The sequence below is a fragment of the Tachyglossus aculeatus genome, chromosome 21, assembly GCF_015852505.1.
Source record: "Tachyglossus aculeatus isolate mTacAcu1 chromosome 21, mTacAcu1.pri, whole genome shotgun sequence".
Classification (NCBI taxonomy): domain Eukaryota; kingdom Metazoa; phylum Chordata; class Mammalia; order Monotremata; family Tachyglossidae; genus Tachyglossus; species Tachyglossus aculeatus.
The window spans coordinates 69,238,679-69,254,806 of NC_052086.1; the positions used below are offsets into that span (position 1 = coordinate 69,238,679).

The following is a 16,128-nucleotide window of genomic DNA, read 5'->3' on the forward strand; positions in this document are numbered from 1 at the left end:
CTAGACTGTGAACCCCATGTGGGACAGGGACTGAGTCCAATGTGATTTTCTCGTATCCACCCCAGGGCTGAATACAGTGGATACATAGTAAGTGTGTAACAAATACCGCAGTTATTATGATTACTCAAATGGAGACAGGTCCTGGAGACACGACAAAATGCAGGGTTGTAGGTTAAATGAGGGGTCGTGGCTGGAGAGGTAGATTTGGGAGTCATCGGCATAGAGGTGAGAGCTGAAGCCATGTGAGTGGATGAGTTCCTCAAAAGTGTGGGTGTAGAGCGAGAAGCGTCCGGGACCAGAACAGAGCCTGGCAGGACACCTACAGTGGAACCAGCGCTTGGTACAGCGCTCTGCACACAGTAAGCGCTCAATAAATATGACTGAATGAATGAATGAACCACATGAGCCACCGAGTGAGGCTGTGGAAGTGAGAGAGGATAGGGTCACTGTGAGCAGGCAAAACCAAAGTGGAATTTTTGTGGATTATTTCATCAATGTTTTTAAACCTAACATTTCTTTTCCTAGGAAGGACAATTGGTTAGAAAGATTGTTCTACAGCTGTCAGAGACTGGATAAGCGTGATCAGTCAACCATTCCACGCAATCTACTGAAAACAGATGCCGTTCTCTGGCAGTGGGCTATTTGGGAAGCCGCTCAGTTCACCGTTCTCTCTAAACTAAGAACCCCGCTGGGCAGAGCTCAAGATACCTTCCAGACAATCGAAGGTGATTTTGCAAACTTCCTTGTGATTTTTTCAGTAGTAAACTAATTTTGTGTGGCAAGTGGTTTCTCCCTTTGCTTAGTCAAAAATCCAAAGCTTTTATTATTCCAGAACCAAGGTGAGGGTAGTTAATTTTGCAAAGTAACCCAAGATCCAAGATAGACCTGGTAAGCCACTTAACCCTGGCACAGCAGTATTAGACTAGGGACCCTGCAGCTGCTACTCTTCCCTCTTGCTCTACCATTTGGTACTGGGCTCATCAAATTGCTAGACCTTTGGTGAAGGAAGGTAAGGAAGGGCGGAAAAATTAGGGAGCTACAAGTGTGGATCCCATCCTAGAATCTTGTTATATATGGAGGGGACCAGCATAGAGAAGAGTGGAGGGGAGATTGGGGGATAGATCTGTGATAGAGCCTCGATTTTTGAGATTTAGCTGGATTTGTTCACCGATGGCGAGAAGGTGTGGGAGTTGTTGGCTCTTCCACATTCTCATGAGAAATCATTATGCTGTTCCCATAGTGGCTGCACAATCTTTTTTACTTCCTGATTTCCCTTTTCTTCTCTTCTATTCCTGGGGCTGTCGTCTTAGACTTACACCACTTCTACCATCCAGTCTGCTTGGGGTTTTTTTTGTCCTATTTCTCTCCCTTCTTTCTTTCTTGAATGGAAGGAGGAATCATTGCTTACCTGAATCATTTGGTTGGAAGGAAAGGAGAAGTTAATCTAGGGTCATCTTAGTTTTAAAGCAGCACCATCTTTGAATATGTTCTTTCCAGAATAATAATCACACACATGGCAATAATGGATTGAACCTCAATTGGGACTGCTAAAAATAGAATGTGAAGTTGAATGCTTGATATAATTTAGGATCAAGCTCCTGCCATCCACCCAGCAGATTTTTGTTTTATTGTTTATGGTTCTTGGGCATTTTCTGTCAAAGCACATGCATTTAGGAATTTTGTTACTAACTGTTTTAGATTAACAATTTAGAATGTTGTTGAATGCTTGTAGGTATCATTAGAAGTCTTGCCGCTCATACATTAAACCCCGATCAAGATGTTAGCCAATGGACCACTGCAGACAATGATGAAGGACATAGCAGCAATCAACTTAGACTTGTTCTTCTACTGCAGTACTTGGAAAATTTGGAAAAACTAATGTATAATGCATATGAAGGTTGTGCTAATGCCCTGACTTCCCCTCCTAAGGTTAGTGACTACTGTGGTGATATTAATTTTTAACAAAATACAAGTCAATCCAAAGAAGGCCTATACGGTAGTAGTGAAAATGAAAGGACGCAAAAGAGCTGTGTTTGATAGCTGTCCATGGAAAGGTAGGATTTTGTGCTCAGGGTGTAGAAACTAGCTTTGTGTTGTCTCCTCCCTAGCCCCCAGCATGTACCAAATCCACTGCCCATTCCCTCCTCCACTTTCCCCTTGGGTTTCCCAGACCTGTCAGAAATACACTTTAAGGTATTCAAGAATTGGCATATATCATTGCAGGGTTACTAGTCATTATATTTGAGGGCTCATGGAGGACAAGTAATGTGCAAATGCTGTGTCCATTTATGAGGGAGTGAAGGAATGACTGGAAATTACAGATTGACTCATTGAACATCAGTACCTGGGAAAAAAATAGAATGGATCCATAAATCAATTAGCTACCATTTTAAAGATATGATAATGAGAAACAGTACGGCTCTGTGGACCAGGTTCCACCTCATTGAAGACTGGAAGATGGGTGGCCATGAAATATTAGAAATATGGTCCTTCAAAATTAAAAGGTAACAGTCAAAGAGACAAGTTTGGGGTTGTATTCTTAGGAGTTAAAACAATGCAAGATGGGCTAAGACTGCACTCAAACTCAACAGAAAAAGAAGTAGGGCCATTTTTGAAAGACCTACATGATGAATGGAGTACATTTCATTCAAAAAATGAGAAATTGCCCTTTTTGCTATATCCCACATTACCCATTCTTTTAACAGAGGTTTTGTTTTTTTTTAAAAAGGGGTTTGTGTGTAGAAACTGGAAGGAGATCAAAAATGAGCAGCCAATATAAGTCAAGGGTTGGAAATTGAGGGCTCCTAAGTCTTCAAAAGGCCAAACAAGAAAAATTGGTTCAAATTATAGCCAAGAAAGACTTTGATTAGTCAGAGGAAGAACTTTCCAGGCAGCAGCACATTAGGACAAGAAATAAAGTTTCCATGCCTGGAGCTCTCAACAAAGAATAGACAATCATCTGTCCTGGTTGAGTAGACCTCTACTTGCCTGGAGGTAGGAGGTTAGGCAGGGAATCTGGAGTACATGCCTTCAAGAGGTGCCTTTCGGTTTGAAAAATCTGTGAATCACAAAGAACTTCTGAAAATGGGAAATGAGTTAAAGATGTTTGAAATCATAAATTAAGGATTAGTGGAAAGAGTAGAGGGTAGAGTTTTAGGGGACTAAAACGAATGAGATGATTCAGATTGACTCATTGAACATCAATACCTGAGAGGAAAATAGAATGGATCCATAAATCAATTAGCTACCATTTTAAAGATATGATAATGAGAAACAGTACTGCTCTGTGGACCAGGTTCCACCTCATTGAAGACTGGAAGATGGGTGGCCATGAAATATTAGAAAAATGGTCATTCAAAATTAAAAGGTAACAATCAAACAAGTTTGGGGCAGTATTCTTAGGAGTTAAAACAATGCAAGGTGGGATAAGGCTACACTCAAACTGTCATTTTGTCAAATTGTCATTTACAATTAGTTTTCTGATAGATTAATTCATTCATTCAGTCGTATTTATTGAGTGCTTACTGTGTGCAGAGCACTGTACTAAGCGCTTGGGAAGTCCAAGTTGGCAACATATAGAGACGGTCCCTACCCACCAGTGGGCTCACAGTCTAGAAGGGGGAGACAGAGAACAAAACAAAACAGATTAATAAAATAAATAGAATAAATATGTACAAATAAAATAAATCTGAACAGGAATAATCAAATCAGATCTTCCCCATGAGAACAGGCTATGAAAAGGTGTGTTTCGGGAGTATATTCCAAGGATTTAAGTGTGGTTTTAGTTAGGATAAAGAATGATGCCTTCCTTTCTTCCCCTCCCCTAAAGGTTATCAGGACATTTTTCTATACCAACCGCCAGACATGTCAAGACTGGTTAACTCGGATTAGACTTTCCATCATGAGAGTTGGATTGCTGGCCGGTCAACCCGCTGTGACAGTAAGACACGGTTTTGATTTGCTCACTGAAATGAAGACCAATAGTATCTCTCAGGTAAGGGGAAAGATTTTCCAGGGAAAGGTGTCAGCTACTTTGATTGGGAAAACTGTAAAGTACTTTAAAAGGACACTTTTGTTTACTCTTTCGTTCAGTAGTGTTTATTAAGGTGCCTTAAGTTTATCATTGTCCCTCTTTGGCATTCCTGAAATTTTCTGTGTGTGGTTTGCGTATTAATGGTTGACTGTACTCATACTTGTGGCTGCAGCGGTCCCCAGCCCCTGATGTTTAATTTCTGTGGTCGCCTAGCAGCGCAGTGCTGTTTCTTTCCAGGCTGGCTGAACGTCTTCCCCACCCCTTCCCATTGGAGCACTGAGTAGACGCCAGTTGCGGGGTAAACTTTCTTGTGCCTGAAATGCACCTTCCATTGGGTGCAGGTGGTTTTTGTGCTTCCACCTCCTTCGCTGAAATTTCAGTAACCAATCCTCCGTGAATACTGAGGGACTGCTTTAATCAAAAATAAAAGCAACACTACTAACTAGTTTTTTATTTTTATTCTCCAAGCACTTTCTTATTAATTTTGCTCATTTTTGCCCTCCACGACCTTTCCGGGAAGAAGGAAAGGTGGTCCTCCCTTTCTTCCCTGACTCTGTGTCTTGATCCCATCTGTCCCAAAGCCCACGTTCACCCTCTGGCGTGGAACTCCCTTCCCCTTCAGACCCGACGGTCCACGTTTCTCCTAACCCTCCAAATTTCACATCTCCAAGGATCCTTCCCTGACTGAGCCACAATTTTCTTTACTCACCGCCCCCTCAGTGTTATACTGTGGTGCCAATCGCCTCATTATAGCTTCTTAGACATGTCCACATGAATATACAGCTAGCCCCTTAAGATCATTATGTCTAAAATTGAACTCTTCTTCCTTGCCAAATCCTCCTCCACTTCACTTTCCTGTCAGAGTCAACAACACCTCAACATCTTCGCCTTCTCTCAGACCCACAGCCTTGGCTTTATTCTTGATGCTTGCCTTTCTCTCAACGCCCATGTCTAGTCTCTCACTAAATCCCGCCAGTTTTTTCTTCACATTTCCAGGATTTGTGGTTTCCCCCACTGTAGAGCCACCAGGCTGGTTCAGAGACTTTATCCCAGCTTGACTACTGGAGTCTTCTCATTGGTTTCCTCCCTCCCTCCTGTCTCTTCCTTCTTTAGTCGAAACTTACCTATCTGCCCAGATCATCTTTCTGAAATGTCATTCTGCATTCCACCTCCTCTCTATTCATGGACCATAAGCGAGCGAGCTTTTAAGAGCTTTCATCGAAGCCTGTGCTTACTTCTCTTTGATATCATTTCTAGGGAAACGAGCTAGAAGTGATTATTATGATGGTCGTAGAAGCACTATGTGAGCTTCACTGTCCTGAAGCTATACAGGGATTAGCTGTCTGGTCTTCAGCAGTGGTTGGAAAGAGTCTCGTCTGGATTAATTCAGTGGCCCAGCAAGCCGAAGGACGGTAAGTTGACATGCATGGCGCAGAGGGGTAGGTAACTGTGATCAAAGAATTTTCATTTATGAGTTACCAAACTAGTTCAAGCTAGGCCATTTCTCCCCACCCCCCCACATTATTCCCTTTCGTTTCCCGAAACTCTAAAGTGTTTAAGAGCAACTCTAGTCTCTTTTCAGCGACATCAACAAATATTCACCTAGTTCTCCTAAAATGCGGGAATTGTGTTCTTGCAAAATTGCTTTTGTTTCATTTGAATTTACAACCTGCCGTATTTGAATGGAGAATATATTGATGATTGTCTGATGCGTTTTTGTTTGATAGTATGCGCTTGAGCTGGTAAATATTTGTTTTAGGAGAACTTTGTCACTAACAGTTTCACATTTAGTAGTTCTTCGATTGTTGCACTATAACATAAGATTTTATTCTTGTTGGTCATTTTTGTGGCCTTTTTCACCTGGGAACTTACAGTCCTCTGGACTGTAAGCTTGTTATGGGCAGGGAACGCGCTCACTAATTTTGTTGTATTGTTGTCGCCTAAGCACTTAGCATAGTACGCTCCACATAGTAAGCTCTCAAGGAATGCCATTGATTAATTATTAAATACCTGGTACCTTTAAAGGGTGTCATCTAAAGGAAAAGCAACTCTTTTCTACAGTTACAGTTCCTCACTAGGATCAATCAATCAATCGTATTTATTGAGCACTTTGTGCAGAGCACTGTACTAAGCGCTTGGGAAGTACAAGTACAAGTTGGCAACACTAGGATGAGAACTAAGCGTAATAAACAGGTTGTTTTTCTTATATTTTGTCCATTTTTCAACATATGGAGATTCAGATTCTTTTGATATTTTGGGTTAAAATGGTGAAACTTGGAAGTAACAAAGAATTTAGGGTGTCTGAGTTATTTTTAATTGGGGGAAAACACCTAACACTCTTATTTCTCTAAATATTTGTACTTGTGGTCAGCTTGTAAGTAAAATATTTTTTCGTTGTGTGTTAAAGGTTTGAAAAGGCAACTGTTGAATACCAGGAGCACTTGTGTGCTATGACAGGGGTAGATTGCTGCATAACTGGGTTTGATAAATCCATTCTGAAGTTGGCTAACATGAATACTAACAATACCAGCCCCAAACATTCTCTCAATGGTGAGTTGCATTAGTGTCATAAAGGAATTATTTATGAACTCAAATGAGGTTGCTAAAGCTTCAATAAGTTACTGTTAACTCATTTCATAAAAATTGTTATTTTGGGTTAGAAGTATCATGACCAGTCATCTCGTGTATAGTTTTTGTCTGAAATATTTTTGGAAACCGAACTTTCCTTTTCTTAATTTTGACTATTGTTTTTAAGGTGATGCTAGGAAAACTGTCCTGGCCAAACCAAGTGATTCTTCTCCTGAGGTTATAAATTACTTGGGTAACAAAGCATGTGAGTGCTACATCTCTCTTGCTGATTGGGCTGCTGTGCAGGAATGGCAAAATGCTGTCCATGACTTGAAAAAGAGCACAAGTAGTACTTCCCTCAACTTAAAAGCTGATTTTAACTACATAAAGTAAGTCAGTCTCTCTTTCTTTCTTTCTCTCTCTCTCTCTCTCTCTCTCTCGCTCTCAGAATTGTAATTTAAATGTATTTCAACCTAATGCTGAGTTGTTTCTAACTCAAGAATCCTATTTTCATAACATCCTCTCCCTCTTACTCAAAAACAAAACTGTAGTAATGTGATCTTTCAATTAATAGTGTTTCTAGTGCAAGGTGAGAATGCCCTTTCAATTGACAGAGGGATTTGTTGATTATAACAGTTGATTTATCAGATTAGCTAACTGTAGCTTGAAAGGCTTTGGGGGGCAGGTGAGGGTTGGTGGGGTTTTGTGGGGTGGCTGCGTAACTGTTGAGTGCTTACTATGTGCCAGGCACTGTACTGAGCGCTGGGGTAGATACTAGGCAGTCAGGTTAGACACAGTCCGTGTCCCACACGAGGCTCACAGTTTTAATCCCCATTTTACCGATGAGGTCATGGGGACACAGAGAAGTCAAGTGACTTGCCCAAAGTCACACAGCAGGCGGGTGGCAGAGTTGGGATTAGAACCCACGTCCTCTGAATCCACAGCCTTTGCTTCTTCTACTAGGCCACGCTGCTTCTCCAGTTTTGCACTGTTCCTCTTGGGTTTCTGTCTTAGGTTCACAGGCAATGTCTTGGTCAGCTGTACACAGGCTAGTATTTGCATTCATTATTGGATATTCATGTGTGGAACAGACTTCTTTAACATGTTAGATACATTTATCCTAATTAAAAGCGAAATCTATGCTGAGGTAAAGGTTATGAACCAACTAATGGTGTTAGGTGGCCATTTGACATTATTCAGAAGAGTGTAGATTTGATTCAGACTTGGCATAAATGTGACAAATTGTAATGGGCAAGCTTCATTTTGATTATCTGTCCGTCAGTGGCAGTTAAGCAGTCAGTGTAGAGATGGAGAAGGTGGACATGCGAACTTCCAGAAGAACATTGTACTACTAGCTGGGCTTTTTCTGGACTTTATATTCTGTTTGAATGGCTGACACCCTGAAATAACTTATTCAATAATTTAATTGCAGATCACTGAGCAGCTTTGAATCTGGTGAATTTCTCGAATGTACAGAACAACTAGAATTGCTGCCGGGAGAAAACATTAACTTACTTGCCGGAGGGTCAAAGGAAAAAATAGGTATTCAAGGGAAATTAAATTTAAGAAAAATTGTAATAACTCTTATGCACGTAAATGCTTTGAATATAGGATAATGGATATCAAGCGTCCCTTTCTGTTTAAATTGGACGCTCAGCTCGAAGATGCCCAGTCCTTTGTTTTATATTTCTTTGTGGCTGAATTGTAACTGCATGAATATCTCACTTTGAGGCTCTGAAAATTGCCTTAAATTTTATTTTGACAAACCCAAACTCAACTTTTCATTAGCAAGACTGAAAATGTTCAAGTGACACCAGAGACCTGGAATCCATATAGGTTGCTGGGCTCATTTGCAGGGGACTTCAAATCGTATCCAAAGGGACACCCATCTTTTAATTTTGAGTTTGATGAGGCAGACTTGGGGGTGGTCTTTGAGGGCTCAGGGGAATAGAAGAGGATGGAAAAGTGGGAAAGGAGAGAAACAGAGCAGGTGGGGAAGTAAAGACGTAAAAGGGGGAAATGACTCTTCGTTCCCTCCCGACTATACTTCTCCACAGTCCCACACAGGTATTGTTGCCACAAGCCTGAATTTTAGCTTTGAGCTTCCCACCCACAGCTAAATCACTTTCTCATCGAGAACACCAACCATGCTTACACCACAAGAACCCCAGCTGGAAAAGGATCAAGAGATGGAGCCACTGTTTTAACTAGTCCTGTGATTCATTTTCCAATCCAAAGGCAGAACAGGCTAGTTATGCAGCTCTTCCTGCCGTAAATATTGTGAGTCGCAAAGCTAGAGGTATCACCCCCACACTACCGGGTCCTTTGGGGCTGTGGTGAAGGCATTTGTGAGCAAACGGATAATTTCCTTCCGTGACAATCCATTTTAAACTTTGAGGAGAGTTACAGTTGCTTGGTAATCCAGGGGTGGTTACTTCTGCAAAGCGTATGAATTGTAGTGAAGCGTATGAATTTAATAAGCGTTTATGGACCATGTTTCACATTCCTAGATATGAAAAAGCTACTTCCAAACATGTTAAGCCCAGATCCACGAGAACTTCAGAAATCCATTGAAGTTCAGTTGCTCAGAAGTTCCGTTTGTTTGGCTACCGCTGTTAACCACATAGAACAAGAACAAAAGTGGCAATCTATAACTGAGTAAGTTGAGCGTTGTCTTCTCTTGTTTGGTGTTTTTACCCGAGTAAATGTGTCTGTTGTTTTCCTTAAGCTTATTCTTGGGATTGTTTAGTATCGGATTACAGAGGCTATTCCAGTCATTCAAGGTGACTTTTTTGGTTTTGATGAACTATTGTCTTGTGGAGAAAAATAGATTCAATGATTAGTGTCTAGAAACCAATAAAACTAAGAAATAATTGAGAGCAAAAGTGCATTCACTGAGGCCATTTCACTAGAGAATGAGCAAGTTGTCCCTGTTTCCTCTTGAGAAGTAAATATGCTTTTAATATGCCTCATCTCTATTAAATTACAAAATTTAAAGTCTTGATAATTTTTTTTTCTTCAGAAATGTTGTGAAATATTTGAAGCAAACATCAAGAATAGCTATTGGACCATTGAGGCTTTCCACTTTAACTGTTTCACAGTCCTTACCAGTTCTAAGTACTCTACAGCTGTATTGTTCTTCTGCTTTGGAGAACACCGTGTCAAGCAGGCTTTCAACAGAGGTACGTTTATCTGGATGGGAAAAGACTTTGAGGAACAAAACTGCATTTATAAAAGCACGGAACAGAAACTACATTTCTAGTTCAACCACCCAGAGAATCAGCGAATTGCCTAGGGTCTGAGAAAACTAAGATGCTGGCATGTTTGCGTTTCTATTGAATGTGGACACGTTTATGAAGAACCGGGAATAGCCTGCCTTTTTAAAGGAAATTTGGTTAACCTAAAGATCCTAATTCGATTTTCTGTTTTGCTATCTATTTTAGTGTCTTAAATTTGATTTAAGGAAACCTTATTCATGTAGTAAAGAAATGTGGGCTAGCCATGCAGATTAGCACCTGCTCACATGTCCAGAGTGACCCAGAAAGAAATCAAGCAACAATGAATTGATTTCTTTAAGCTTCTGGATGTCTCTTACTTGTTTGCGGCATTCTTATAGCAACTTTTCTGGTAAAGTTTCCTTTGAGTCTCCTATTACAGGGAACTTTAAAAATAGAAGGGTGTGGGTAAGAAGGCAATGGTAAATTCTGTAGCTGGACACCATTGAAAACGTCAATTTCACAAACACTACCTAAAATGAATACTGTGGCAACTGCAAAAATAATAAGAAAAAGTACATTCTAAGCAAATAAGACAGGTTATTTCCACAGTTAATGACTGTACAAAGTGTGTGTAGCTCAGTCAGTCAGAGTGGCATATCTTTAAGGATCTTTTTTGGCCAAGAGAGTGCAGAACTTTTTGGTGGCTTTTAAAAAATTTTGTTTCCAATACTGGACACTTGTTTTTATGGACACATCTGTTTTTGAAACACGTTTACATTTGTTAAGCATTTTCAGCTGAATGTTGGCAAATTTAATTTAAGTGGATTTAAGTTGTGAATGCAAGATGATGATTAGTCAGTCTTTTGTAGTATGCTGTTCTGAGTCTTTATACTGCGTAACTTTTGTTGCCCTCTGTAGGACTGCTTAATCCCACTCTTTAGCGAAGCTTTGCGTTCATGTAAACAGCATGATGTAAGGCCGTGGATGCAGGCTTTGAGGTATACAGTATACCAGAGTCAGTTGGTGGAAAAAATCAAAGGTAGGCATACAACTTTTTGTTTCAGTACTCGGTGTGATGAATTCTGATTTTAAATGCTCGTGTTTTGTGTCAGCAGTAGTAGAAAAAGCCTATGTGGAAACACTGAATGGAGCACTGAGAAAGAAATACGCAGATGAGGTATAGACATAGTCTCTGACCCCCAAGGCGTTTGCAATCTTAAGAATTAAGTGGCAGACGCAGTTGATGACAGACACATAAGGAAAGGGGACAGAAATTCAAAAGATGGGGATAATGCTGACTCTGAAAGGAGCATCAGGATTTTAGACATCTCATAGCTCAGATCAGTGGTCACAGCTGTAGCAGTAGCAAGGACCTTCTCAGCTATGCCATTTGCCATGGTGTGCTAAACAGAATACCTTTTAAGAAAAAAAAATCTTTAAAGGCCAATAGCTACTCTTCAAAGAATTATCTTTAACTCAAATTGTATTTATGCTTGGAAATTGCTTCCAGATTTAAATACTAGCACAGTGAACCCTTGATTGTCAGTCGTTGTGGGCAGAGTGTGAGTCTGGTAATTATGGTGGTATTCAGCGTGGTTTAGTGGAAAGAACAAGGGCTGGGGAGTCGGAAGATGTGGGTTCTAATCCTGGCTCTGCCACTTGTCTGCTGGGTGACCCTGGTCAAGTCACTTCACTTCTCTGTGCCTCAATTGCCTCAACTGTAAAATGGGGATTAAAGGTGTGAGCCCCACATGGGACAACCTGATTACCCTGTATCTACCCCCCATAGAGGTTACAACAGTGCTTGGCACATAGTAAGTGCTTAGTAAATACCATCATCATTATTATTATCATCATTATTATTCATTCATTCATCATATTGCGTATTTACTATGTGCAGAGCACTGTATTAAGCGCTTGGGAAAGTACCATACAGCAATAAACAATCACATTCCCTGCCCTCTCCCTAGCATTTAGCACAGGGCTTTGCACAGAGTAAGTGCTCAGTAAATTCCATTGATTGACTGTCTAGTGTCCCAGTTCTAAGCCCACTGTTGGGTAGGGACTGTCTCTATATGTTGCCAACTTGTACTTCCCAAGCGCTTAGTACAGTGCTCTGCACACAGTAAGCGCTCAATAAATACGATTGATGATGATGATGATGATGAAGCGCCTTACTACAGTCCCTAAGTAATTAAAATTGGCACTAGTGCTCGTTGCATTCTTCCTCCTTCCCTTCTTGCCTTCCTAATAGGGTTGGATGCTTACACGAAGTGGGCCGGTTTTCTTTAGTGGTCAAACTGAAGCCTTGGAGAATGGCTGGGAGAACGAGTCTTGTCAGGCCATGTTTTCCAGAAGGGGAAGCAGTGAGGGAAGCCACCAACATCTTTTCATTACTCAGGAATCCAGGCTGCTGGGTAGGGAACTAGGGATGGGATCCACATGGCCAGGTGGGACTGTCAACATTGACTTCAATCTTGAGCCAGGAGGTTAATGCTTATGACTTGAGGTGAAAGGCGTCAAGCCTTAAGGAACATTGGAGACAGCTGTAATGTAGTGCTTAATGGCTTTATGATTCAATCTTATCCTACAGATCCTGTTGTCATGCTCCCCTCCTTCAAAAAAAACAAACAAACCCTATCACTTGGAGACAGGAAATTGCCAGGCCTAGAGAAAGAGAGAAAATGGAGTACCTCTTCTCTTCTGAGTTAATTAATCCTACTCCCTGATTCTCTCTTCTTCTCTTCCTTTGTCCTTTGCCTTAACTATGATCAGGGATTCAGATAATAGTTATCTTTAAGGGGAAGATGGGAAGTTGCCTGCCCTGGCTTCCTCAGGAACACAACTATAGCGCTTAGTACAGAGCTCTGCACACAGTAAGCGCTCAATAAATATGATTGATGATGATGATGATGATGATGATGGTGAAGTATAGGAGAAAGTGGAAACTTTTTACAGAGCCACTTGTGTAAAACCTGCCCAGGCACTCTGCATTTCATCCTGCTTCCTAGTATGTTTTTAGTTACGCGTGTGGCATGGGTAGTTGCAAGCTTGCTAACTTCCCTCCTTTCAATATCTGTGTTTATTTTTCATGTGATTCAAGTTCTTTTTTTAATAACTAAAAATAAGAGCTTCTACTCGGACTTTCATTTTATAGTTGCATCAGATATTAGCCAAGCCATGCCCTGAGTAATAAAATTCAAAACTTGCTTTAAATGTGTACACATATGTGGTCTCAATGATGGGCAGTGTGTTTTTTGGGGGCTTAATATTCGAAGCTAGTTTGAAAATGAAAGTCCAGCACCATCTCCAAATCATCAGATTTATCTCCCACCATTTATCAAGCAAAATATTCCCATGTGAATACTCCTGTGTGGCAGCTGTGAGATCTCAATGCTATTTAACAGGAAAATGGATCTATTACTTCCTATCTATGCCCATTTCCCTTTTTTGGAATGAAGGGGCTCCGGTAGAGAAGCAGAGCTGATGTGGTCAGATTTTGAGCATTTGAAAAACTCGTGGTGTATTGAATTTTTTTGATAGTGTGCCAAACCTAGCTAGAACAGGTAATGATACTTGAAGGTTATGCCAGAATATTCACTTGGGACAAAATGCGTGATGTATATTCATTGTTACAGAAATGGAATCACTGTCTTCTTTTTCTGCCCTCCCAGAACAAACGGTTCCAATTAGAAGTCACCTCATGGAATTGGGTTTAACAGCTGCGAAGTTTGCTCGTAAACGTGGAAACGTTGCCCTGGCAACAAGATTGCTCGCTCAGTGTAGTGAGGTGCGCTTGGGAAAGACGACCACTGCTCAAGATTTAGTCCAGTATTTTAAAAAACTGTCAACACAAGGTCAAGTAGATGAAAAATGGGGACCTGAACTGGATATTGAAAAAACGAAATTGTTATACACAACAGGTTGGTATCCCTAAATTCTTATCGAAATCATTACTCTTTTATTACTGTAAAATAATCAGTTGCTTACCTATCATATGAACTATCAGAGAAAATGAAATGACATGACATGATTTTGAGCTTCAGTAGAAGAAAAATCACAAACGTCCTAATAATTCACTCACAAGTATTGGTCAAATATACGAGTCAAAAATGCTCTTTGAGCCCAATATTCATTACCAAATGGGAATGTTTTGCAGGAGTAACTTTGTTGTTCGTGCCTGAAATCGAGAGTTGACATTTTACTCCAACTAAAAATAGATTTTTATAGTTTTGTGCATATCTTGAAAATAATACACCATTATTCCGTTGTCATAGGTCAGTCAACCCATGCTATGGAAATGCTGAGTTCTTGCGCCATATCCTTCTGCAAGTCTGCCAAAGCTGAATACGCAGTAGCCAAATCAATTCTTACACTTGCTAAATGGATCCAAGCTGAATGGAAAGAAATTTCAGGACAGTTGAAACAGGTGTACAGAGCCCAGCAGCAGCAGAACACCACGGGCCTGTCTACATTATCTAAAAACATACACACTTTGATCGAACTGCCGTCCGTCAACACCACCGAAGAGGAGTATCCCCGCATCGAGAGTGAATCAACAGGTACCGTTTCCTTACCGAATAGCCCAAGGAGTGTGATGAAACTCCCGTAGGAGGATCTAAAAGTTGTGGGGGTGAGAGAACAATTTTACCCGCTCTAGCAATCCTCTGACCTCTGTACTCTTCTCCGGTGATCTTATAAAAACGCAACTGTGTCCAGCCGTGGGTCCCGAAGGCGGCGAGGACGTGTTAAGAGGTGGTGCCTGCTGCTGCCAGCCAGCCCCACCCCCATCCCTTCTAAATTGTTGATTTTGAAGTAATTACAATAATGCTCCTTATGATTTCTAATGCTGTTTCACCACTGTGACTGATTGTTACTTGTATTTAAAAATAGAATAATATAGTTCCCACCATATAAGATAATCACAACCAGTGTACCCAAACAAAACCCATAGAAATGCGAGAACTGGACCTTTTAAAAAATATTTCATTTCATGTAGCGTTTTTTGTTGCTTCCCATTCGACGTGCCTTTAGGTGTTTTATTCTCTTTCCAATGTCCTGGGTGGGTGGATTTCACTGTTTCAGTCCCAGCTAGCAGAAAGCTCTCTCTTCCGCTGTAGCATTTGGCATGTTTGTAAAATCCGTGAGAAGAAAAATATGCAAGTTGAGTTGTGCAGTCACAACGTCCTGTGCCTCAGTTTTCTCATCTGTTAAATGGGGATTCAGTAGCCGTTCTCCCCCACTACTACTTAGTTTGTAAACCCCTTGTGAGACAAGGTCTGCGTCCAACCTGATTCGCTTGTACCCATCCCAGCACTCAGTATACTGCTTGGCACATTGTAAGTGCTTAATACGAACCACAATTATTATCATTGTGCTATACTATAAAAATTTGGAGTTTTTTTCGTGTAAACTAAGGAAATTTAAAATTTCAGCTATTTGCCATTTTGAAGATGATGATAATGGTGGTTCACATCGCAAAGCAAGCCATTTGAGACTGGGTTTAATTGGGTTCCTCTTCCGTGTGTACGCTACAGCTTACGGCTTCACTGAAGTAGGTTTTACAGATAGTAATCGTTGTCCATCTTCCCCATCATGACAGTCAACATTGGAGTTGGGGAACCGGACTTCATCCTGGGCCAGTTGTATCACCTGTCTTCAGTGCAGGCACCTGAAGTGGCCAAATCTTGGGCAGCGCTGGCAAGTTGGGCTTACAGATGGGGAAGAAAGGTGGTTGATAATGCCAGGTAAAGGTTTTATTAATGTTCTCTGCTGCCATGTCTTGTAAGCAGGAAAAGTTCATTTTAATGCTTGATGTCCTAGGCTTCGATTGGGTAGTCTGTCGATATTTTAGTGAAGCTTTGGTGAGGTGCGCCAGTGACACTTATTAAATATTACAGTCAGGGAGAAGGTGTTCGACTACTGCCAAGGGAGAAATCTGAGGTTCAAAATGTGCTTCCAGACAACATAACAGAGGAAGATCGAGAGAAGATCTACGGCATCCTTGGGCAGGCGGTGTGTCGGCCAGCCGGAATTCAGGTGAGGAGAACACGCGTTGTGCCAGAGGAGGTCGAAAAACTTTGTTGACTTGCGGGTTTTGTCTCCTAAAAGAAATAAAACCCTGGAACTTTTAATGAAACATTGCCCTACATGGACGAGCGATTTTGAAAAGTACAGTCGTAGAATTTCAATTGAGAGTGATACAAGTGTAAAGAAATAGCCACTTAATCTTGTGAGAAAGTTGTTTCGGCTCCTTAGGAAACTCAAGTGCTCCATTATCACGAGTACTTGTCGTGATTTGTTGGGGTG

The 16,128-nt window shown here is 41.0% G+C and overlaps 1 protein-coding gene across 1 annotated transcript in view; it reads left to right on the plus strand.

Moving 5' to 3' along the window:
- Positions 1-16,128, plus strand: part of SMG1 (SMG1 nonsense mediated mRNA decay associated PI3K related kinase) — a 139,248-nt gene that overhangs the window by 77,577 nt on the left and 45,543 nt on the right. The window contains exons 20-33 of the mRNA XM_038762537.1: positions 526-725; positions 1,733-1,929; positions 3,830-3,994; positions 5,291-5,445; positions 6,441-6,583; positions 6,789-6,990; positions 8,034-8,143; positions 9,112-9,259; positions 9,624-9,783; positions 10,738-10,858; positions 13,494-13,742; positions 14,097-14,381; positions 15,422-15,566; positions 15,720-15,858. Of these exons, the coding sequence (XP_038618465.1) occupies positions 526-725; positions 1,733-1,929; positions 3,830-3,994; positions 5,291-5,445; positions 6,441-6,583; positions 6,789-6,990; positions 8,034-8,143; positions 9,112-9,259; positions 9,624-9,783; positions 10,738-10,858; positions 13,494-13,742; positions 14,097-14,381; positions 15,422-15,566; positions 15,720-15,858 (2,419 nt within the window). The remainder of the gene's footprint in view (positions 1-525; positions 726-1,732; positions 1,930-3,829; positions 3,995-5,290; positions 5,446-6,440; positions 6,584-6,788; positions 6,991-8,033; positions 8,144-9,111; positions 9,260-9,623; positions 9,784-10,737; positions 10,859-13,493; positions 13,743-14,096; positions 14,382-15,421; positions 15,567-15,719; positions 15,859-16,128) is intronic.